General features: G+C 45.8%; 1 protein-coding gene across 2 annotated transcripts in view; it reads right to left on the bottom strand.

The window, feature by feature from the left end:
- The window catches only part of VANGL2 (VANGL planar cell polarity protein 2), a 33,174-nt gene that overhangs the window by 3,372 nt on the left and 3,881 nt on the right, over nucleotides 1–25,921 (bottom strand). The window contains exons 2-6 of one of the 2 annotated variants that reach the window (XM_006895471.1): nucleotides 10,780–11,040; nucleotides 10,543–10,663; nucleotides 5,785–6,392; nucleotides 4,545–4,681; nucleotides 3,912–4,047 (exon numbers count right to left, since the gene is read on the bottom strand). In XM_006895471.1, coding sequence (XP_006895533.1) covers nucleotides 3,912–4,047; nucleotides 4,545–4,681; nucleotides 5,785–6,392; nucleotides 10,543–10,663; nucleotides 10,780–10,850 — 1,073 coding nt within the window. In that variant the 5' untranslated portion in view covers nucleotides 10,851–11,040. Of the gene's footprint in view, nucleotides 1–3,911; nucleotides 4,048–4,540; nucleotides 4,682–5,784; nucleotides 6,393–10,542; nucleotides 10,664–10,779; nucleotides 11,041–25,921 lie in introns of those variants that run through there. The other variant, XM_006895472.1, reaches the window with a different exon arrangement.

Raw genomic sequence — 25,921 nt, 5'->3', positions numbered from 1 at the left:
CAAGGAATCAAACACTGGCAAGGGTACCTAAAATCAGGGGATCGAATTAAAGGGGAGATTGAAGACGATTGTTGGGAGAAGATTAAACAGCAGAGAAGCAGCCAGTAGTGTACTGAGAACCAAGGAAGCGTGATGATTCTGGCTCTCTGCACTTGTGGCCCAAAGACACAAAGTCCACCAGGACCAACAGCAGAACAAGCTTGAGACGGTAGGGCAAGGACAGAATGAGTCCTGTACGACCCTCACTCAAACCAAACTCATTGTCATTGAGGCAATCCCAATTCATAATGACCCTTTAGCAAAAGAACTGTTCCATGAGGTATCTAAAGCTGCAGATCTGAATAGACACAGACTGTCCCCTCAATGCAGTTAGTGCATCCCAACCACGGGACTTTTCAATTAGCAACACAACACTAAACTCACTGCAGCACTACAGCTCCTTTTCCATATGCCCAAGAACCCAGAAACCGAGGACCCTGTCATCAATTAGCCTGGACTAGGGTTTTTTTTTTCTGCTTCAACAATAAATTCACTTTTATTTTATTTTTTATTCTTTTAAATATGTTACTGGAAGCGGGAGTGGCATCCACTTCCATAATAGCTTGCCTCCGGAAAACCTATGAAACTGGAGAGAGGATGAAAGGCACCCAAGCGTCGAGGACTCTCCTTCATAGGGTCGCTATGAGTTGCCTGCGACTCGACGGCACTTAACAACAACAACAAATATGTTACAATTAATTACATTAAGTGGTATCGCCAAATAATTTTTAGAGTAGTTAGTGAAACTATTACTTTCCCATATGCCCAAGAACCGAGAAACAGTGGACCCTGAGAACATCAATTAGCCTGGACTAGGTTTTTTTTTTCCCTGCTTCAACAATAAATTCACTTTTATTTTATTTTATTATTATTTTAGTTTAGTTTTTATTCTTTTAAATATGTTATAATTAATTACATTAAGTGGTATCGCCAAATAATTTTAGAGTAGTTAGCGAAACTGTTACTGTGAGGACTAGGATATGTCTGACCCAAGTCATGATATTTTCAGTTGTCTCATAAACATGTGAAAACTGGACACCTCTGAATGATGGTAAAGAATGTGGAAAGCACCACAGGCTGTCAGAAGAACAAACAAATACATCTTGGAAGAAGTACAGCCAGCGTGTTCCTTAGAAAGAATGGTGAGACTGCATCTCACATATTTTGGGTATGTTGTTGTCGAGTCAGAACTGACCCACTGAGTCAGAACAGATCCACAGCTGTTCCTCCAGCAGGTTTTCAGAGGCAGTAAGTCACACAGGAGGAGACTGCCCATCCTTCACCTGCACAGAAGTCGGTGGATTTGAACCACGTGCCTTTGGAATTGCAGCACAACTTCTTTATCAGTAGGCCACCAGAGTTCCCAGGATATGTTATTAGAAGGGACAATGCATGGTTCATAAAGCAGAGGGTCAGTGGGGAAAAAAAAAGATTCTCAACCAGATAACTGACACAACAGGTGCAACAAGGAGCTCAAACATAGTCATGAGGATGGTGCAGGACCTGGCAGGATTCCATCATTCCATCAGTCACTATGAGGCCGAAACTAATGGCATCAAATGTTGCTGGTGTTGTTAACTGTCATTGAGTCGTAGACAACTCATAGAGACTCTATGAATTAAAAACCTGCACACTTGTATAACTTTCATTGTTTCTCCAAGTTCATAGGGTTTCCGGAGGCAAGCCATTTCGGAAGTGGATGCCACTCCTGCTTCCAAGCTTGTTTTAATCAGGAAGCTCCAACAAACACTGTCCACCATGGTTAACCATTAACGCATTTGACACACCAGTGTCACAGTGTTTAGCATCACAGCAACTAGGAGTTGCTAGCAAATGGACAGACCTGTGCTATACCACCTAGAAGAATGTTTGACCAAAAATTATTAAAACTAGGCCTAAAGGCTGCAGATTAAAATCACCCACCTTTGGCTTGGTGGCATAACTTTCTCTCCACTAGGTCAACAGAGCTCTCTCTATGTTGTTGTTATTGTTGTTTAGTGTCATTGAGTCATAGATGACTCATAGCAACTCTATGAGTAAAAATCCCAAGTGGTGTAGCAAATGGTTAACACTCTCAGCTATTAACCAAAAAGTTAAATGTTCAAGTCAAGAAGTGCCTTGAAATAAAAGCCTGAATATCCACTTCTGAAAAAGTAAGGCATATAACACCCCAAGGAGTACAGTTCTATTCTGACATGCATGGGGTTGCCAAGAGATGGAATCAACTTGATAACAGACTGAGCAAATGCATGTCTTTGCAACTGGTTGAGCAAAAACATGTATTTGTGAATGTTCTCTTGTTTATATTTTTCTTCCTGTGTGTTTCTCAGTCAAGTTCCTTTTGAAAAGACTCCTGAATTCCAGGTGAACCAAGAGGAAATGTTTCCTCTCTGTTATAATTAATGCCATGAGAGAAGGAAAATCACTCTTTAGGGGCCAACAAGGTGATGGTAGCACAGGAAACCAAAAGACCTTGGTCAGAGCAGAAGATAGTGGGCCAAGGGAGAACCTGATTTCTTCCCAAGAGGGCCATTTCTATGACAGTGGAATATGCGCTATAATGTCACCACAGAAATGGGGTTGTGATCTCTGATCTACTGCAGAGACAACAGCCATGTGTAAGAACAAGATAAAGACCATCCTTCCTCCTGGGAGTAGAGGCAGAGGGAAGGGTGGGCAAGAAGGTCCCTGAGCAGAAAGTAAATGATGCACTCTGCTCCTTGCTGTGGAAATCTCAGTAGACTAAGGTAAGGATTTATCACCAGAAAAATCCTTCAGACATGACTCAAGAGTGCAAGATAGTGTGAGCCAAGAGAGAGAAATGAGGATAGCATTTAAAAGTTTGTCATGACATGAGTCCTCAGCTCATTTCCTTTGAGTTGGTTCTGACTCATAGCTGATGCTCCAGCAGGTTTCCAAGGCTGTCAGTCACACAGGAGGAGGTCTTTCTCCCTTAGAAAAGTTGGTAGATTCAAATAGCCTGAAAAAGCACAGCCACTGAGATAACAGCACAAATCTCTAAAGTCTAAACCACGAGGGCTGCCTACATGGGTACCCGTTGTTGCTGATTCTTCAGCAGGTTTTCAGAGGCAGTAAATTGCATGGGAGGAGATTGCCCATCATTCTCCCACTGAACAGCCGGTGGATTTGAACTGCTTATGTCCAGGACTGTAGTTTAGCTTCTTACCTCTAGGCCACCAGAGCGGGCAGGATGTCTAGTGTCACCTTACTCCCTGCTGCTGCAGGTGAGACTCACATCTCTTTACTGGACTCTTAACACACTATGTAGACAGAATTCTAAAGATGTTCCTCTCAAGACTCTCAGCCCCTGGTTATTCGACCAACTGTTCTACATATTGTTGTAAAGGGATTTTGCAGATGTCATTTAAGTCCCAAGTCAGTTGACCTTAGATACAGAAGATTGTCCCAACGGGCCTGATCTAATTACACAAGCCCTTTAAAAGCAGAGCTTTCTCCAGCTGGTGACATAAAAAGAAGTCATGTTCTTGCTGGCCAGAAAGGAAAAGCGAGCTACCATGCTGTGGATTACATATGAGGGTCCTGTGCCAAGAACTGAATTCTCAAACCACAACAAACTTGGAAGAGGACACCCCCAACTCAGAGAAGACTGTCTGTGAAATCTGAACAGAGGATCTCGTTACCTAGAATGCTTGCAACTGTGATATAATAAATATGTGTTGTTTTACCGCCCCTCTGGGTAACTGGCAACAACAGAAAGCTAACATGCACACATCCCCCACCACTCACATCACTGTCTTTCTATTTTCAGCAGTTACCCACACTTCCCCTCCCCAGCCTGTTCCCACCACACATGGCCCCCACAGCAGCCCGTCCTGCTCCCCAGCACTCACCTGGCCCTGCGCTTGCGCACCCTCCGCTCGTGCTCAGCCTCCTCGTAGTAGTACTCATTGTGGCTGTTGTCCCGCCTCCGGGCTGCTGCGGCAATCACAGCCCGGGACTGGCCCGTGGAGTTGTTGGTGCTGTTTTCTGCACAGGAGCAGGGTAGAAAGAGGAGGGTCATATCAGAGCATGGCCTCACTTCCCACACAGGAATTCTGGGGATAGTAATCTGACAAGTGCCATGTCCAGAGAAGGCTGTTCCTACCACCCACAATACCTCCCATTCCATCCCTCCTGGCCACTTCTGGGAGTGGCTCATGGGAAAGCAATGAAGAAGGATGAGTCCGCACAGGTTCCTCCCTGGTTCAGGAGACTCTTTGGTGGCCAAATGGCTTAGGACCAGGACTGAGGAGCAAACATGGGAGCTGAATTGGGAGATACATCATAGGATAAAGGGAAAGCAAATGAACCAGCAACCTAAGACCAGCCCCATGGAGAAAAGGGAAATGACAGAACAGAGGGTTTGGGACATGGACCAGAAAAAAGAGGAAAGCAAGGGAAGAGGGGGAAGAGAACTGAGATGAGGTGGCTTGGAGTCCTGCTTGGGGAGACACCAGGAGGGGCGGAGGAGCAGGGCCGCTCACCCTCTCCGAGGGAGTACACCTTGAAGCCAGACACTTTCTTGGCCAGGACGGACTTGGGCAGGTTGAGGAGGGCAGGGTTGTAGACAGGGAAGTCATGGTAATACTTCTCCAGGATCCACACTGCCACGCGCTGAATGCTGTGGGGGAGATGGCGGGAAGGGGAGGGAGAAGGGACAAACAAGGAGTACAGGGGAAGGGATACATCAGGGCAGGTTGGTAGGTCAGGAAAGGACACAGGACAGGGACAAGCTGCTTCCAAGAAACCTGGCTCAGGGCCTGAGGTCTACTTACCAAGCTCCCAACATGACCCTTCCCCAGGGCTGAGCCTGCTAGTCCTTTCTTACTGAAGCCCAGAGGATAAAGGGCATTGGGCTGGGCTCCCAGCCACAGGTCATTTCATGCCTATATCCAATGTCTTCTACACACCTACCCCAAGATTCTACAGGTCCTAAGAGACGGTACTGAAACTCTGCGTAGCCTAGGGGGCATATAACCCACAGACAGTAAGTCAATTCCTACTTAAGTCAAAGCCCCTCGGGGTCTTTAGGATGTAAATCTTAACAGGAGCAGACTGTCCATCTTTCTCCCAAAAACCAGCTAATGGACTCAAAGTGAAGGTCTTTTGACACACATCATCCTAAGCCGCCAGAGCTCCTCACAGGGCCTCTGTTGTTGTTGCTGTTGTTGTGTACCACAGAGTTGGAAACCGACCCACAGCTGACCCTTTGGCAGGTTTTCAGAGGAAGTTAATCACATGGGAGATTGCCCATCCTTCTCCTGCAGAGCAGCTGGTGGCCTCGAACCACGTGCCTTCAGGATTGCAACACAGCTTCTTGCCACTAGGCCACCAGAGCTCCTCAGATCAGATGCTAAAGAATTTTCTCATTATTTTTCTTCAGGACTCACTTCCTACAGCCAGCTCATTTCAGTGGCCCCTCTCTGAGAACCCACAAGAAAGAGAAAGAGCTAGAAAAGAAATGTCAAACCCCTGTACATATGCCATATACCTATTTCCTCTTTAGTCTGTTCTCTGCATTCCCGATCTTTCAGGGTCTGTTTCATCCTCCCAACTCCTAACTCTCACCCTAGCTCACCGTTGGACCCAGTACACACAGCTGCATAACAAGCAGCACTGAAAACACACTATGTGCACAGCACTCAACTCCTTCCTCAGGCCTTCCTGACCTAAGAAGCCTCACAGCCACCCCTACTGCCCCCTCCCTGCTCCCAGGCACCATACCTGAGGTGGCCGACGTTATAGAAGCGGCTGGCCCCATCCGTGGAGCGCACGACCTTGAGTGTGAACTGGGGCTGGAGCTGACGGAGCTCCAGCAGGACCACCGCCAGGTAGTGCACGAAGAGCAGGGCATCCACCAGCGACACGGCAAACTGCACCACACCCTGGTAGCTGCGCTCCCGGGCGTCCAGGATGCGGACGCCGTAGAAGAGCCAGTAGGAGACGACGAGCAGGAAGACGAGCACCATGAGCAGAGCACGCAGCACGAAGACGCGGGGCAGCGAGGCCTTGGGCCGGCGGAAGAACAGGGCCCAGCTGCCCAGTAGCAGGATGAGCAGCTTGAAGGCCACGGAGATGAAGAGGCCCTCACAGGCCGTCCCGCACGGCTCGAGCTCCTCCCGCCACAGCAGTGGGGGCAGCAGCAGGAACGCCAGTGGTGTGAGGAAAGACAGCAGCGCCAGAGTGGCCCCCGCCGCCACGCCCAGGTGCCGGGAGCAATCCAGCGGGACACTGTCCTCCATGTCCTTGGCAATTCGAGTGAGGTCATCGTGGGAGATGCTGTGCTCTGAGGTGCCTGTTACTACTGTTGTTGTTTCCCCCCAGTTGTCATCCTACAGGCAAGAGGGGGCCACACAATGAGGGAGGAAGAGAAACAGGACAAAGGAAGAGAGACAGACAGAGAAAAGCAACAGAAAAGGAGAAGACAGAAAGAAGGTAATCAACAAATATGCAATTATCTAAGTATTTAGTGAGCTGCCCTGGGTGCTCAAGCCTGGCCTCAGCAGACATCCGAAGGATGCTGTTGTTGGCGGCTGTGAAGTCGGCCTCCAACTTAGGGTGATCTATATATCCACAACAAAATAAAATGCTGCCAGATTCTGCACCATTCCCATGACTGGTTGTAGATCAGAACCTTGAGATCAGTAAAGTTTTCATTAGCTGATTTTTAGCAGTATAGCACCAGGTCTTTATTCCTAGTCTGTGTTTGTCTAGAAATTCCACTAAAAGCGCTTCAGAATCATGATGTGCAAGTCTCTACTGACACACTGATGGTGACTGTGTATGAGGTGTGTTGGCCAGGAATCAAACCCAGGTCTCCCGTATGGAAGGCAAGACTTCTGCCGCTGAACTATCACTGCCTCCTATAGGAAATAACCAAATCAAAAACTCCAAACCCACTGCTATTGAGTCAATTTCAACTCCAAGGGGGAAAGACAAGCAATTCCTCTCCTGTGACTTACAGCCTCTGAAAACTCACTGGAGCATCAGCTATCAGTCAATGCAGACTTGATGGCAATGAAGGAATGAGTGTGAGTGAGCCTGTCAGTTTGCTCAACACAGTACACAGCCCTCAGCAAAGGCTCTCATCAGAAATAAGCTGTTCTTGTTCTGTGTCGTCAAGTTAGAATTAAATCACAGCAGACCTTCCAGGTTCTCAGAGGCTGTAAATCACACAGGAGGAGATTGCCTATCTTCCTCCCTCAAAGCAGCTGGTAGATTCAAATCACATGTGTTTGGGTCGGCAGTGCATTTCCTTACCACAAGGCCACCAGAGCTCTCTTATCAGAAGTATAAAAGTGGGTTACTCAACCATAAAAAGAATTTAAGTTCTGACATGTACTATGTCATGAATAAATACCTTGGAAACATTATCCTGAGTTGAATATGTTAGACAGAAAAAGAGAAATACCTAGAATAGGCAAATACATAAGGACTAAAATTTATTAGTGATGTCCAGGAATGGGAGGGAGGAAGAAAATGAGATTGCATGAGAGGCATTTAATTTGTTAAGTCTCAGGGGAAAATCTGAAAATAAGTAGTGGTTCTACAACATGGTGAAGATAATATCACTGAATTGCACACGTTAAATGGTTGAAATTACAAAAATGTTTTGTTATATGTATTTTATCATAATCAAATAAATTCAAAACATAACAAGGGGAAATTTAAAAAAAAACATAACAAGGAGTAAAAGGCTTGGGCCCTCGGGAAACATTTACACAGGTCAGTGAAAGAGGACAGCTATGCGTGCAGGAGATGACCTTCAGAGCACAGGGCACAAGAGAAATGCCGCAGGAACTGAAGAAAACAAGCTGCCAGGAACCTGGGGGCTGAGATGACCCTGTTAGGCAGGAACAGCTAGCTAAGTTGCTGCATCTATGAAGTGACCTAAAGAAGTTGGGCTGAATTTGTGATTTCCAGCCTAGCTGTACACACTAGAATCACCTAAAGATCTCAGAAAAAGAATATCAGTGCCCAGGTCATACCACATAGAGTGAAATCTTCGTCTCAACCTTTTTTTAATTTATTTTAATTTCTTTTATTTGAATAAATGTTTACAAATCATATTGGGCTTTTATTCAATCATTTATAGATACATGGTTTTATAACATTAACTGCAATTGCTTAATATAATTAATTTATTAAGATATCTAATCAAACCCTTATTCAATATTGTCTTTCCCTCCACCAAACTTACCTAGTTCATGTTTTTTTTTGTTTTTGGTTTGTTTGTTTGGTGTTTTTTGTTTTGTTTTGTTTTTTAGCTCCCCAGAGCTAATGATTCTAGTGCTCATCCAAGGTGGAGAAGCACTGAACCATATGATCTTGATGACCTAGCAGCTCAAGATGTGTTCTGTGGGGCAGCAGCCCAGGCATCATATGAGAGCTGATTAGCAATGTAGAATCTTGAGCTTCAGGCCACACTTACTGAACTAAAATCTTTTAACAAGTTCCCAAGAAATCGTTCACACAGTAAAATATTAGAATCCTGCCCTAAATCTACTCCAGCCTCCACTGCATTCCATGATTTCAGCAGAAGCTAAAGAATGAGAGAACACTCAGATACAGGAGAGGCATGAGCAGGTGGTCCACACCCATGAGCATAGTGCAGCAGGGAAGGTGAGGCCAAAAGTGGCCAGGCCAAGCTTGGGTGGGACACACCGCAATGTCAGGCTGAACAACCATATTGATTCTTCAAGAATTAGAGAGTGCCTCAAGACTTCTGATTAAGGATGTTACCTGACATAAGCTTTCTGGTAAAGAGAAGAAAACATGTGGGGGAGAAATCAGGAAGGAAGAAAGTGAACAGTGAGTGAAAGGTGTGGAAGGCACAAGTGCAGACGTAAGGTGGCTTGGGGTCTCTGGTCTATCCAGAGGCTCTGCTGGACTATCTGAACATCCAAAGGACAGGGCTGCCTGTTGGAGGCACAGGCTGGACAGGTTAAGGTCTCCAGATTCCCTTGCAAACTTAGTTCACTCAACTCATTGCCCTACAGTGACTAGAGGTCATCCCACAGAGGAGTCCCAAGACCATAATAGACTTTCAGTGTACAAACTCTACATCACTCATTCAGTCTGGGGATGTTGTTGCTGTTGTTAGGTGCCATTAAGCTGAGTACAACTCATAACAATCCTATGAACAACAAATCTGAACCCTGTCCTATCCTGTGCCATTCTCATGAGAGACTGAAGCAATGAGCTTCCTATCTGGGAAGAGGAAGTCCTAATCTTCCACCCAGGAGATTTAAGCCACCAGGCTAAAATACTGAGGATGAAGTGGTGGGAGAAAATTCAGCAGGACCAATGGTTAGGGAGGCTGAGGGATCATTTCACACAAAGAGTGTACTTGCCAGTCCCCAAATGGGAGAGAAGAATCTGATTTGAAGATAGAAACTGGATAAAATGGCCATGTTCAGCTCAAGTAATTGGGCCTACTCTTCACCCTTGGTTGACCCCCAGATTCATGTGTATCCTCTCTGAAGAGTTCCTTTGCAGCAAGAAGTCAGATAAATATGTCTAAAAATCACTTCAAGAATTCAATAGACCAGGTCTCAAGGATTTCAAAATAAGAGGAAAAAATACATTTTCTTCAACTATCAATCTAACTAGATCCAGGAATTGCTAATGTCAATCAGACAGATTTCTTCTGAGGAAAAGGAGCTGAGTACTCTTATTTCCCAAGATGCTCCCAGTAGAAAAATAAAAGAAATGAAACACCACAGTCACCTTGTCTCTGTTTTATTCCAGGACTGTGTTCTTCCTACTGCCTATCTACCACATGAATCGTCGAGATTAAAAAAAGAAGCAACTAGCTTATCCCTGTCACAGAGAACTCTTTTCCTGGTTCCCTCTCCATCCTCTCATCTCTTCATCCACTCTTCTCACATCTCTCTTCCCCTAAACCCCAAGGGGTGCTGTTCCACAAAACAACACCAGGGTGCGCTACAGTTCCCACTCCTTCAGTCTCGATCTCGAATCCTGCCCGCCTCCCTCAGACCCCACCCACCTACCTCCTCCGATTCTCCAACAACGTCATTGGCTGGCATCTGCTCCATAGAAAACAGCCAATTCCCATTACAGTGACCAGATCCTCCTAACCACCCACCTTTCGGGTGCTCCCAAAGAGATCGTCGCTGAAATTCCCTACATAGCAAGGTCCAAGCTTGGAATGCTAAGCAGGAAAGAGGACACAAGACCCCTTCCCTGACCTGGCCTCTGACTGATAAGACCGCACTTCCAGCCTCATCCTTTTTCTAATGGATGGAGTTTTCAGCTTCTTCAATACAATCTGAAAGCTCTTGGTCTAGCCCTAAATTCTTCCAGCGTTGGGGCGGGGAGCGGGGGAGGAAGTTATTGATCAAGTTCAATCCCAGACACTGGGATAGGGACATTGGCCTTTTTTCAAAAAACTCCCTAGATAATTCGTGCACAAAGGTGGGCACAAGGGCATAGTAAGGTAGAAAAACAATGGATGCTCACCCGCTCATCCCCTCGCGTGGACTCATTGTCCAGCAGAGGTTCCCCTGGAGCCTGGATTGTCACTGACTTGTCCCCACGGCTCCCATCCCGGCTCTTAGAGCGATGTCGGTCCCTGCGGTCTCTGTAATACAAGGTGAGGGGAAGACACCGAATCTTCTCAGCAGCCACCCTCACCGACCATCTGAAATGCTTCCCGACCCTCCGTCCACCCCGCACCACCCTCACATGCACGCCCACCTGTGCTTGCGGGAGCTGCGGGAGTGGCCCGACTTGTAGGAATAGCCGGAGTACTGGGACTCGGTGTCCATGGCGTCCGAACGCCGCGCCTTGTAGCGCTCCAGGGCCGCAGGCTGGGGCCTTTTGGGGGGCCCCACAGCCACCTCCTTCAGTACCGGCTTCTTTAGGCCAAGAGGCACCTTCAGGAAGTCAACTGTCACCCTGAGGGACTCTATTTTGCTGGACGGGTGGGCTTGGCTCAGAGAAAATCAAGCGACGCTCCTGATGGGGAGGAAACAACTGATTAGAGCTCCCAGAGGACAAGACCATTCCCAGATAACAGCTGCCCAAAGTTCAGATGGACACACGCTGACCAAGAATATTCCCTCCCAGGTGCCTGCCAAGCACTGGAGTATATGGGGAAGAGGGTCAAAGTTTCCAGGGCAGAATGACCAAAATGACTCAATCCTGGACACCCTGGAGGGAGAATCTGGGCATCACTTTTCTAGCCTCAGCCAGGAAAATTGAGCCTTGCAGAAGGCAAGTGCTGGCCAAGCAACAAGCTGAACAGACGGAGACAGGAACAGAAAGCAGTTGAGTCTGGGTTCTGTCCAGAGACTAATCCCCTAATCCCCTACCTTCACTCTTGCCTTCCATTTTCCTTAACACACACACACACACACACTCTCACTCTCTCTCTCTCTCTCTCTTTCTCTCTTTCTTCCTTTCTCTCTCTCCCCCTATCTTCTCTCATACCCCCATAGGGGGACTGCCTAGGGCTTATTCTCTTAGCACAATGTCTTCAACATCTATGTCACACATACCCACAATTATTGGCCAAGTCATGTTGGCTGCTCCTCTAAAGGCTGTGTGTGTGTGTGTGTGTGTGTGTGTGTGTGTGTGTGTGTGTGTTGTGCACACTCACTAGGGGGTAGGAACAAGGAAAGAAACTACTGATGATGTGATGCGGACACACCATTCTCCCAAAGCCTAGTTACCTGAAACAGGCCATGGGTCTCTCTAGCTACTTATGGGCTGAGGGACAGTATCTGCCATCTGTGATTTTTCTTTTCTAATTCTATAGAAGAGTATGGCATTTCTTTCTCCCCATAGCCTTTTCTCTATCATTCACCCAAATTCTGCACATTCTTCAAAGCCCAGCACCCACCCTCTCAGATAAACGCTCTCACACCTAGCACCTAATGCTATCTTCCTTCTATATACTATAAAACCATACACTGAATTCTTGTTTCCTACATTTATCCATTGATTCATCACTTTAAAAAAAAAACAAAACAATCCTTTCTGTGAACTATGAATTTGCTGGATCTTGGGTATATATACATGGTCATGAGACAGACCTTATGTTGACAGTCTAGAGGGGAAGCTGCAGAGAAAACAAGTAAACAGATAAGTATAAAGGACTAATTATAGGACTGATAAGAAGGAAAACAATGAGAGAGAACTGGGGGTGGGGGTATACTTTAAACCCAATGGTTCTGGTTGGGGGAAATGACACCTAGAGAGAGACCTAGAAAAAAAAAGTTAAGCAAGCAAAGAGGAGAAGGAAAGCTAGTGGCACAGAAGAACCACACATGTGTCTCCTGAATGTGTCTCCTGAGATATGAAAGAGCTCAGATAGTAAGGGGAAAAGTCTATGCAGCTGGAGTTGGGAAGGGAGAAGGTTCTGGAAGCTGATGCTGAAAAGAAAGACTGGGCCAAGGTTTTTTTTAAAAAAAAAATAAGGCGGAGGGTCTAAAGAAGCGCTTACATCTTATTCTAAAGGCAATGGAGAATATTCAAAAGTAATTTATCTATGATGTAAAGACTGAAAAGAGGGTAAAAAGCAGAAATAGACCAATCAAGAAGTTACTACTGCAATGGCCCAGACTTGAACCAGGGTGGAGCGGGATTCAGGGGTGATACAGATAATGTCTGAGACATATATTAGTGCTCAATTTAGCAAGCCCTAATAAGGGACTGGTTAAGAGGGAGGAAGTGTCAAGAATCCCCAGCCTGAACAAGGGGGCAGAAGATGGGGAAAGAAGCTAGTTTGTGAGGAAGACAATGAGTTCTGTTCTCAGTGTGCTAAGTTTATAGCCAAGAGGCAGGCCGTCAAGTAGGCAGCTGGACTCAGAGGAGAGTCTGAGCTGGAGGTATCAACAGTATTCAAAGTCGTGGGAATGAATGGAATGTCCTAGGAAGATTATGTTAATAACAAAAAAAGGAAGTCCAGAAGGATTCCTGAGAATTCCGATGCAAATATGATGAGAGGAAAAGGAGCAACCAAGAGAGATGAGGAGGGGCACATGGGAGGAGCAGGAGAGGGTCAAAAAACTGCAGGCTCATAACAGCCAAGAACTTAAGGTGGGAATAGCCAAACAAGTCAAAGGCTGCTGAAAGGTCAGTTATTTTATGCATTAAAATGGATTTGCTCTGTGTAGTTGTTACCTTTGCTCCAATTAAGCAAAACCACCTGCCAGCAACCTGAGTAAAGATGATTGATACATAGTTGTATCTACCTACCTTCCCATGGGAAGACAGCAAATAATTGATGCCAACCTAGTAAATGAATATGCTTCTCTGACTCCCAGGGAAATGGCAACAATTGTGGGGAGATGAAATCAATGCTAAATCCATTAAGTTATTCTCCTAACGGAGTTATCTGGAAACAACCCACGGGTTAGCGACGTCAACATGCCTGTGTCAAGACAAGTGTGTATGACAGGGCACATTTAGGGGACAGAGGCTTAATCCAACCAACACTAAACTTTTCTAAACCTTTGCCACAAACAAGGCCTCTGTCATCCCCTTATATATAAATTACAACTTGAGTTTTTTCTACCTTCTCTCTAGAGAACCCATTCTAATAGTTGACCTCTAAATATAGTTAGATGGCTTTCCTCCATATCCCTTTCTGTGTTTTTATCCCATTCTTTCTGGTTCTCCTCTTTAAAACTGAATTTCACAGGGAAGTTCAAAGACAGGAAGTGGGTCACAGAGCAAGGGTAGCAAAACAAAGGAAGAAAGTCATGACAGAAAGGACTGTCACAAATTTGAATCTAGACACATTCCCAAGGAGCCAGAATCTCCATATTCTCCCTCTCACCTCATATCCACCACAGCCAACAGCTGTGATCTATATCCAACAGCAAACAGCTAGGATCTATATCTAAGGATTTGCATTCAAAAGCCAACTCTTCAACTGACTAGATGTGCAACCATGGGCAAATTACTTAACTTGTGTGTTCTTAGTAGTCTGATAGGCTCATCCGTAAATTAAAGAAGATGATAATGCTTACTTCATGGGATTAGTCTGAAGATCATGAGAGTGAAAGGAGTGCTTTATGAACTGCTCGGCTAGTAATTAGTTAAGCAATTAATAAGCACTGGCTCCAGAATCACTCATCCGCCAATCTCAAACACTTCCTCTGAGACGGGGGAAAAGAGATCATATAAATAAACCCTGTTGTTTGGATGACTAAGAACACACACACACACACACACACACACACACACGAAACCACTACAGACACATCCAGGAGGGAAGCTGATGCCATTTTGCTTTCCACCCATACATTCCAAATCCGACAAGGGGCTAGTCCCCTCCTGTTCATTCTGAGATGCTCAGCCTAGAGATCCCTATCTTCTTCCTCTGCTCTTTATTAAAGAATCAGCACAGACCTTGCTCCCCTGGCCCATCTCTTCTACCCTACAATTCAAGTCAGGGTGCCCAAAAACCAAAACATGGGTTTCTCTCATCCATCGACCCAGGGCCCAAAATTAACCTAATTGCTGAGACCCCTGGCCTGCTATTCTCTCAAGTACCCTCAGAGAACAATTCCTTCCAAGTAGTGGAGAGGCTAGGAATTGGAAGTGAGCAAAGAGAAGGGCAGGAGTTCCCCCTATTTAATCAGTCTTGGGAATTAGGGCTTTGGAGGGTCTCCCTGGTGGGCAGCGTTCCCAGGGAAGAGGGTGGGGGGAGGGGAATCCCTGGATGAGATCAACAAGTAGAAATGTCAGAGAGATGACGACGCTGTGCGGAGGAGGAAGTCCAGACTTGGTGGAGCGGGTTGTGGGGTGCTATTTTAAAGAAACTGTGTCCCACTGCTTTTTGCATTGGTCCTACTTTCCAAGACACACAAACACACACACTCAGATCTGCTCAGATCAACCATGGATTATCTGGGGTTAAAAGGAGGCCAGAGAGGAGAGAGGGAGGGGAAAGAGCCCATCACAAAAAAAGGAGACCCTTCTCCCCTCCAAAAGCCTTTCAGAAATAAAATTAATGGAATGTGTCTCAGTATCATCCCAAGGGGACTGGGGAGAAGGCTGGGGGGAATGTGGGGGCTTTTGTCCAAGCTGCCCAGCTTCTCCCACATTGATCACCATGGCAACCACAGCCCCCTGTTGCCTAGGTGATGGCAGCTGGGTCCTGGAACCCATACCCAGCATCCAAAGCGAGGGAGGTTATTGGGGGGGAGAGTTAGGGACAGAGGAGGAGAGAATGGGGTTTCTCTTCTGGCGGCCCCAGCTTTTGTCTGAGCTCTGAGATCAGGTTTCTTCAGGAAACAATCAAAGGGCTCTGAAAAAAAAAATATACTCAGAACCTGGCAACAAGCAAAGCAAGGCCCTTGGGTTTGTTGGGTGGGCGGGGAGATTGGTGTTGGCCAAAACGCAGACCAGAAACAGACCCTTCCCATCCCCCCACTGAGAAAGGGTGGAGAGGCGGACAAGGCCTTGGACATATACACAAGCCCCCCAGTGAGAGCTATGTCCTAAGGCCTAGTGACCAGGAAGCAATCACCTATGACCACTATTTCCTTCTCTCACTGCTGCATCCCTTGTCCACTCTTCAGGAACAACTACTTTAGATTTGGGGTAGGGAAGGGAGTGATGAGGTCAGGGCATGCAAAACGTGCCACAAATGCAGAATGGCACAGTCAGAGAAGTGATGGTAGGGAGGGGACAGAATACAGACATGCACCAGAAAGACACTTATTGTTCTTTATCGCTCCTAAAGTCTGGAAGCACGAACCATACAATACACTGAAGACACTTGGGTTTGGTTCTGTAAAAACAGAAGCAAAAACAAGAAGCTAAAAGTTATCTGATAGGGACAAATATCTGAAAGACAATGCTTTAGAGCAATGATTCCTCCCCTTCCGTCAGGCATCAAGGAAGGGCTGTCCTGTAAGGATGCAGAGGAATGGATATGATGACCTCTTTAGACCCCTTACTCATTAATCTCTGTATCCTAAAAAGCAGAACAAAGGACTAGATTTGGCTTTTCCTCTCTGGTTTTTGAAAATAAAATAAGAACACATGGCTGTGGAGTGGACTCAGACTCATAGTGACCCCACACTAAAAAGCAGAGCTACCCCATTGGGTTTCCAAGGCTGTAATCTTTACAGGAATAGCCTGCTTCATCTTTCTGCAAGTAGATTCAAAACATCAGTCTTTGGGTTAGCAGTCAAATGTTTTAGCTGCTATGCCACCAGGACTCTTTTCCTGAAAATAGCCCTTGGAATTCCCAGGATTCAAGATGTCTTGTTTTCAAAAAATATCCAGGCAACACTTAAACATGTGCAAATGAGCTGGAGCCCCCAACTCATCACCTGGCAACAGGATTGGGAAGGGAGGGGAACATGATGTAGTCATGCATATTCATCAAGTGCAGAGATCATAACTATGTAAGGCCCCTATATGCATATTCATGGAGGCCCCAATAACGAAGGGACCCCAGACCTAGAAGCTTCCCTTTTCAAGGTTTCCTGGATTAAAGACAACATCCAAGGCATGTGAGAGGGTGTGGCACATCCCAGAGGATAACGGAGACCTCATGACAGGAAGTCTCCCAGAGCTTCCTTGCTTGATATGCCTCTTCATTTATGTTCTTTCTGGACATAATAAACAAGAAAATTTAAGTATAGATAATTTTTTTTAAAATCTAACAACCATTGAGTACCGTTCAACTCAAAGCAATAAACATTAATCTTCTAGCATAAAAAAGAAAATCAAAACAAAAACTTCATTTCTGTTGAGTTAGAGCCAACACATAGCCAACTTTCCAGCAAGTTTCCAGAGGCTGTAAAACACATAGAAGGAGTGAGCTCATCTTTCTCCTGAAGAGCAGCTAGCTGGGACTCAAACTGCAGACCATCCGGTTTTTTAAACAGTCACTCTGTGTATTCTCTCCATCTTCTTTTGATGTTTTCTTGGATCATTTAAGATTTTGCCCTTAGCATCTCTCAGGATTGCAACTCAAGGTTTAAATTTGTTTTTCAGTTCTTTCAACTAGAGAAATGCCAACCGAGTTCTACCCTTTATATTCTCCTCCCCTCATTCCTGACACATTCCATTATAACACTTTGCTTTGTCCTCTCGAGCTGCCCTTTGAAATCTCTGTTCATCTCTTTTATTTCTGCTCTTTCCCCTTTGTTTTGTCTTCTTGACATTCTAGTGAAATTTTCAGGGTCTTCTCTCATTCATTTTGGTCTTTTCTTCCTTCTCTCTCTTTGTAAGAATCTCTGCTCTCTTTCTGGATTGTATCTTTGACGTCATCTCATAACTCATCTAGTCTTCCATCATTAATGTTCAATGTCTCAAACCTATTCTGGAGATGATTTTTACATTCAGGTCGAACAAAGTCACATTTTGGTTCTTGTGGACTAGTTACCATTTTCTTCAGCTTCCATTTAAACTTGCACATGAGTAACTGATGCTTTGCTCCACAGTAAGCACCTGGTCTGGTTTTGACTGCTGCTGATACTGAGCTATTCCAAAGATTCCTTCCACAGATGTCATCACTCTGATTCCTGTGCTACCCATCAGGTGAGATCCATGTGCAAAGTTGCCTTTTTTATTTCACAAAAAAAGATATTGGGGAAAAAAGTTTTAAAAAGGGATTTACTAGGAATAAATAATTGAACGTACAGAATTCAATCTTTTTTTCCATATCAATTCAATCTGTATGCTAAGCAGATCATTTAAGAAGCTAGATTCTATGAAGAATGTGAGATCAGCATAGTAGGAAGATTCATCAACCAGCACCATGCAGATGACACAAGCTTGCTTACTGAAAGTGAGGAGGACTTGAAACACCTGTTACAGAAGATCAAAAACTATAGCCTTCAATATAGATTAGATCTCAACAGCAAGAAGACAAAAATCCTCACTACTGGACTAATAAGCAACATTATGAGAGAAGGAGGAAAGACTGCAGTTGTCAACAACTTCCTCTTACTTGGATTCACAATCATCATCCTTGGTACCAGCAGTCAGGAGAACAGGAGATATATTACTGGCCAATTGAGCTATCAAGGACCTCTCCAAATTACTGAGGAGCAAAGATGTCATTCAAACCTTAGAGTAATGTATGCCTGATTCATTCAGATCATGGTCTTTTCAGTGACTTGTTATGCTGCTGAGAGCTGAGCTGGACAGTGAATTGAATAGGATGACAGAAGAATTGGTGCCTTTGAGCTGGGATGCTGGAGAAGAGTACTGAATATCTCATGGACTGCCAAAAGAACAAACAGATGTGTCTTGGAGAAAATATAGCCAGAATGTTCCTTGGAGGCAAAGATGACAAAGATCTGTCTCACAAGCTTTGGGCATGTGGCTAGGAAAAACTATTCCTTGGAGAAGGAGAAAGACGTCATGGTTGGAAAGGTGGAGGGTCACAGAAAAAAGAGAAAGACCCTCAATAAGATGGGCTGACACTGTGACTGCAGCAATGGGTGCAAGTGTGTCAGAGATGATGAAGGTACAGGATTCAGATATGCTGTTCAGAGGGTCACTATGAGTCATACTCAACTCAACGGCACCTACAACAACTTTTGAGTTAGCAGTACAACTCCTTATCCACTAAGAAGCCACCAAAGTATAGGTCTAGGTAGCTGTATCCATTAATTTTGTAAGTCATTATAGAGAATTATTAGATTCACAAGAGTCAATGAGCCTCTGAATTAACATGGAATGGCTCATTCAGAAAAGGGCTGCACATTTAGAAAAAGAGTAAAGGCTAAGCTCTCACTCATGAGGAACCAGCTTTCAGTGGGTGGTAAGCAAAGAGGGCTGTACCGGCAATAAATTTGTAAAGACCCAGGTCGGGGTGGCAAGGTGAAAAATGTAACTGGCAAATGATGACAAAATACAGTTCTTCTAGTCTGTGAATGTTAGCGAGAGAGACAGAGCTCTGGTGACCTAGTCTGTAGGAAGCTGCACTGCTGACCCAAAGGCCAATATTCAAATTTACCAGCAGCTTCAAGGGAGAAAAATGGGCAATGTCCTTCTGTGCCATTTATAGCCCTGAAAACTCACTGGAGGCTCAGATATTCATCAACTCCACAGCAATGAACTTATTTTTTTAATGATGGGATAGTTGGCTGGCTTGAATTTCAGGGAGTTGTAGAGACTTCTGAGCCGGTGGTTCATACTCAATGGCCTGGCTCCACGTGGCCAGAGACAAATTCTGACCTAATTACAGATGGTAAGAATTTGAGAAAGTGCCACAGAAGAAACAGTTGGCAATGGAGGATCATGGAGATGTAGAAAAATAAAAAGCCTGGACCCATTTCCATGCAGAAATCAGATTTATGGTGATCTTTACCACACACTAATAAGGGTTTTCCCACCTTGCCTCTTGGACAAGTTATCTCACATGGAGTCTTATGCATATGCCCTGTACCCCTTTCCCCATTATAAACAATGATTTATATTGATTATATAGTGGTAACCTCACAAGGGTCACCAGTAGTCCCGTCTCCCTCACGACATAACTTCTCCTACTTGGGCAATATGAGTGTGGCAAGAGTTTCCACACATGCCACTTACTATTTTCTAATTTCCAGTATCCAAAGGATATTAATGCAGGTTCCATGCAGAGCTCTGGATATCCACCTTGCTGGAATGTGAGAGTAGAATGGAGAGTAGAAGAGACAGGAACCAAACCCCAAGTCCAGCCTCTCAGTCAAATATTCAGAAGCAAATGTCTGACCTGAAAGAAGCCTTTGCTGAGTCCTAAGATGAAGCAGAGCAAAGATTCAAAGATGCAACTGCCTCAGTACAGACTTTTCCATTTTTCCTCTTTGCTAAGCTACTCTCCGCATTTCACAGGTATGCTCAATGCAGGATGCCCTGCCAGGCACTGGTGAGGAACAGAGGCGTCGGACGTAGGCTAAAAATGCAACCACCTAGCTCAGCTTTCACGGAGGAGATGCAAGTGCCCAATGCCCTCCCTGCCTATGCCTACATCACTCCCTGAATGTCCCCTTCCTCTCCCCCGCCAGGAGGAGACAGTGTGTTCTGCAAATTCTAGCACGAAGCTGGGTTAAGTCTTAGACGAACAATCCTAGGTATTACAGTTGAAAATGTATGGCCCAGAGGAAGAAGGTGGCTAGTCCACAGTTACAGTGCTATGATTGAAAAATTCCAAAAACAAGTAGCTCACTACTTCTAAGGATGCCCTTCCTCTCACTGTCAGAAAAACCTTATTAGCAAGGTGATGTGGAGATGTTCTCCTCTTTGATTGAGATCTGAGTCTTCCATGACACTCTTTCCAGACTCTGGTTCCTTAGTCAGTCAAGGCCAGGACAGGAGACAATTCATTGACTTCCACACTTCATCAGTGACAAAAAGGCAGAGACTAGAGAGGACTAAGCCAAGAAAGCCCAAGACCAAAGAGCTCCTACCACTCTCTTCCACAAAAGGATGATTTCCACGCTTACCCACTCACCACCCCTAAGCAAGGATCTTCATGGTCCTTCGTTCACTCCCCTCTACTACCACCATCCACAAGCCACCCATCCCAGGAGACCCATGCTGGGTTTCTCTCTACCACAAACAGAAGGTAGGCACTGAGGGGGCACACGGGCCAGCCCTGGACTTTTAGAACAAAAGTGAGATGGTAACTTTGACCCCATCTCATTCCTGTAGGCCATGTCCTTGCACAACAGTGCTGTCAGAAACGAGTTGGATCTCAGCCCACTGAGGGTAGAAAGAGCTGGGCACGAGCTTTCAGGAGCTGGTAATGAGTGCCCCCGCCCCCGCCCCCGCCCCGTTAACCAGGCTCTCTCCCAGCACAGCCCGAGACATGAGCTCACCATACTTATAGCCCCAGGGTGGGTGGGGGGCTGGATCCTTCTCCCAACTGGGCTGAACAGCAAGGGAGGAGTCGTGATTGGGTCACCCAGGTGTCTGTGCTTCCAGAGCAGCCTCTCACCACCAGACTTGGATGCAGGGAACACACCAGAGAGGAGAGGCCTACAAACAGGGCACCTGGCCAGAATACCTAAGCTTGAATTCTAAGTGAAAAGAAGCTGAGGAAGGGAGAGTCGGATCCCTCTCACTTACTTCCTTAATTTTCCTCAGTCTCAGGTGGTGAGGCAGGGAAACCTCCAAATGAACACACTCAGACACCCACACTCCTAAACCCCCTCTGAAACCTGGAGTGGTTCCTGCCTGCCACACCCAGCTCCACCCACCCTGGCCAGGCAGGTTCTGTAGAGACCTGCTCTGCTTTCTCGCTGGCACCCCTACCCCCTCTTCAGCTCTCAGAAAGTTACTGCTCCCCAACACACTACACACAATGCACATACACACACACACACACACACACACACACAGTCTCTCTCTCATGCTCGCACACCCAGACACAAACACACTGTAGCACCCCATCTCCTAATCTCCACAAGGACCCATTCCCAGCCAGGCTGGAAGGAGACACTAAGTGGGTAGCAGTGAAAAAGGTGAGTAATCCCTTTGGCATCTGTCCCAGATGGGGGCCAGAAGAGGGGAGACATGATGGTATTGGGAAGCTAGTGGGAAGGGAACCAGGACTTTAAGGAGCCTGGATGCTCTGTTTCATTTCCACCAATGAGAGGACCCCACAGTTTCCACCCACCAGGCTCTAAGCAGCTTTACCCTTTGGCTGGAGCTGAGGACTGGCCTCTGCCTGCCCAGCAAATGAGCTATGGTAAAGCAAGAAAGGAGGAAAAAGTACCTCGAGGTATACTCTAGGGTAGGGAGAAGATGGATAATGGGAGGTGGGCATGTTGTGCCAACCCCTAGGACGACTTCCGGTGCTCCGCACTCCTCACTGAAAACAAAAATGCTTCTCTCTTTTCATAGCCAACTGTCCAAAGTAGGTCCCAACTGTCCCTGACCCCAAGGTCAAAGCCTACTAGCCCCGTCTTGCCTCAGAGTAGAAGGAGGTGAGGAAAGATGCTTGGGAAGGGAAAGTGAGCCAACTTAGACTGGCATGTAGATGAGGAAGAGTTGTGTGGGAAGGGCTGTGGAAGAAGAGCATATGGGGAGCACTGTCAGGAAGGACTGGCTTGTATGAAAAAAGCTGTAAGGTGGGCCTAAAGGTGCTAGACAAAGTGTGAATAGGGGTGTGGGGTGAAAAGCCTGGGTTTCCCCATCCTGAAAACCTCCTCTAGGCTCAGTCCAAGGCCTCTCATCTGACAAGTCAGTCAATTTGATCTAGGATAACTGAGCTAGTTGTAAGGCCCAAAGTCAATCTCCAGCATCTTGAATAACCTACCACCCAAAGTTTTCATTTTTCCTGAGGGTTCTCCATGCCCCCATTCCATACAGCTTCCACCTCCATTCCTGGAGTAGAGCAGGCGGCAAATAAGCCTTTCCATTCACACTTGGTTGTTTTTTAAGTTACTGCATTCACACCTTGGGTTCAGCACCTGTTCCTCTCCAACACCTCCCTGTACTTACCCTAAAAAGCCAGAGCCCCTATCCCAGGCCCACCCAAGTATACTTATTCTCCTGATCAGATTGAGGATCTAATGCACACCCATGTTCATTGCAGCTTTGTTCACAATAGCAAGGAGTTGGAAACAACCTAAGTGCCCATCAACAAACGAATGGCTAGAGAAGCTGTGGTATATTCGCACAATGGAATACTATGCTGCATTAAAAAACAAGGAACTCATGCAATATTATTCAAAATGGTTGACTCTGGAGAACATTATGCTGAGTAAAATATCCCAGTCACAAAAGGACAAATATTACATGATGCCACTGTTGTAGAATGGGACTGTCCTTGGGGTTGGGGAGAGACTGAGTAAGATGGGTTCAATAATGTATACTGCACTGAAACAGAGGAGGGAGAGAACCGTCTAAAAGAGAGATGTAACTGGGTATTTCTGTCATCACAGGAGACTAGAGCGAGGGCTGCATGGTGGAGGGGACCTGGGGGAGGGTTTGTAAAACAATGAAAGAATCTTTTCTTTTACTTTTCCATAATTTTTGGACTCATGTACTTATAACTTGTTAGTCAAATTTGTGTCTTCTAGGTTGCAACAGCCCCATGATACATCTTGAAGGATATGTACATGTACAGCCAAGCACAATCAATAAGAGTGCATCTGAATTCCAAAATCAATCTCCATAATAGTCTATGTGTTTCCTACTGCCAAAGGGGCCCTTTAGAGTAGTGAGAGAAGATCTTCACCCTGAAACCCACAGCGTCCCTTTTCAGCAGGAAGTAGCTAAGAGAATACGCCGTCCCCTTTTCCTTATGACTCAGGGTGAAGTCTCTCTCAGGGAGGAGTGATAGGGAATGGCAAAGGATACACTGACAAAGAAGATTAATCAGAACTGGCTTTGACAAGCACTGTGGCATTTGGACAAGAACAAACTGGGAGGAGGGTAGAGAGAATAGTGCAACAATGAATGAGTGGAAGCCCAAAATCTCTGTAAATGTTTATGAAAATTAATAAAATATAATTATAGGAAAAAAAAAAAAAAGATTGAGGATCTAGGAACTGGTGAAAATGAGGGTTTGAGGGTTCTTCTCAAACTCCATTAAGAGTCTTCTGGAAAACTCCATAGACGGTAAAAGCCAGGTTCTTCCATGGACAAGACTTCCTGGGCGATAATCGATGGAAACCACAGTTTTCCCTTCCACATAGTCCTTATCTACAATAGTGACCCAACGAGGAGGAAGAGGCCAACCTCCAGGAGAGGTCGTGTCCCAGGTGGCTGCCCTAAGACTTCTCAAAACAAGGTGTTCTTAGAGGTAAGACCAGGTTCCTCTATGAAAGGCCAACGCACTCCCACCCTTAGAAATACATCTCTAGCTCAGATATACTACTCTATTCTCTACCCTCAAGCTTGCATTGAACTCATGTCTGCTGTTCAGAAGGAAAGGGGGATTATTCAAGTTCCAGATCAAACACCAAAACTAAGTTGACTGGAATGGAAGTAGGGAAAGATCAAGAGAAAATTTTGATGTGGGGAGAGGATGGGCAGGGAGAAAAGTGTAAGAATGAATGAATGGAAACCCTAAGTCTCTGTAAACTTTCATTAAATTTAAAAAAAGAATTTTGAAAGGATGAGCACTAATGCCTGCTAGGCTTGGTACAGTCTCCTATGAACTATATAACCTTACATGAGTCACTCGTCTTTTCTAAACTTCCATTTTCTCTTCTGTAAGTAAGAATAATATATGCATCAAGAGATTGTAAGTATGCAATGAAATAATGGACATAGAATATTAACATCTGCCACTTACTAGATGATAAATGTTGGTTCTAGGGTCTCTCTTCTAATCTGGAAAGTGTCCAGCCAATACCCTCCCCTTCCTGATGCCACAGCTTCATTGTGAAAGGTAAAACTTCATCCAGAATAAAATGGAATCACCTTTGGGTGCAATGTGGTCTCAATCCTCAAAAAAAGCATTCTCTAATTTAAACCACACCAAGGCCCCAGAGGAGAAAGCAGCCAATATCTATCTTCACCAAGGACTTCTTTCCTCAAAAGCTCCTGGATCCAGGCCTTCCACTCACCCACCTCCCGCATACTCAGAGATGCACAGCCAGAGCCCCAGTCACCTCCCACACTCCTGTCTAGGTTCTATGTGAACTGGCACGGAAAGAGACCCCAAGCCTCCTAACTCACTCCAGCCCCCAGCTTCTCGCTCTCCCCTCTCACTGCCCCACCCTGACTGCCAGGATATCCTCCACTGATTGCAAGCCTGCTTCTCCCAACCTACTCCCAGCTGTCATGTCTGTAATTACCAGCCTCGCCAGGGGCATCAGACAAGCAGAGCAACACCTCATTTCCAAAGGGCCCCACCATGGAGGGCCTCTGCCTCGTCCTTGGTACCAAGGTGCAGAAAAGGGATATCAAGATCTTCCCTGATTCATCTCAGTTCTATCCAGATCAGATCACAACCAGAGAGAATATGGAACAGTGGGCTGCCCAAGTCTAACCACCAAGGTACAAGAAAAAGAAGAGGAAGGTTGTTGGGGAGTAGAGGGAGGAGGGAAGAAAGATTTACTCCCAAGGCCTTTTCCTTCACCTGTGCTGCCAAGAAGCCCACCATGAACAGTGCTACCCCCCTGGAAAGGGGGAGAAGAGAAATGACAGGTCAGAAAGAGACAGGCAAAGTTGATGCCAAGTAAAACAAGAAGATGGGTACCCTCAGAAATAAGTGCAGGAAGGAGCTTTCCAGGAAAGTGGAAGAAAGAGCAAGTTCAAAATATGTCTCCATTCCTAAGTCTGAGAAGAAGCAATCCTATCCCCGTATTTCCATCTTTCCTCTCTCCTAATACCTCCCCCCCCCCCAGCCTCCAGGGACAAAGAAGGAAAGGGATGATTAACCTTGTTTTATAGGGAAGGAAACTGAGGCCAAGGCCCTGCTTCACGTATCAAGATCAAACTAACACACACGTGGTTCTCAAACACTTGAGCCGCTTCCTGCTCAGGCCAGGTGTCAACCAGCAGTATCCTGTCCAGCCTTCCATACCCTAACTCATCCTTTAAAATACAACTAAGGGCACATCCCCTATAGGTACCTTCCCTGGCGCCCCACCTAGGTCAGGCGCTCTTCCTCTCTGCTCCACTGGTCCCTCCAACACACCTCCACACAGTGCTCACTCGGTCACGGTAATCAACGTGTTCTTGCTTGTCTTCTCTGTGAAAGCAAGGAGTCTGTCTTAGTGCCCCTTCCTGCCCCATGCTTCCCACAGTACCTGGCACATAGTAAAGACTCAAGAGGGAAAGTGAGTTGCCTAATATGACCTCCCAGGAGAAAAGCAGAACCCAAATCTAGCCTTCCTATTCCACTACCAGGAACTCCTTCCTTCACAGAAATCATCAGAATTCAAACAGTAACAGTTTACAGATCGCTCCCTACATA

This window comes from Elephantulus edwardii, unplaced genomic scaffold (assembly GCF_000299155.1).
Source record: "Elephantulus edwardii isolate Elephantulus edwardi_28Jun2011 unplaced genomic scaffold, EleEdw1.0 scaffold00168, whole genome shotgun sequence".
Classification (NCBI taxonomy): Eukaryota; Metazoa; Chordata; class Mammalia; order Macroscelidea; family Macroscelididae; genus Elephantulus; species Elephantulus edwardii.
This window is presented reverse-complemented; position numbering and strand designations above follow the sequence as displayed.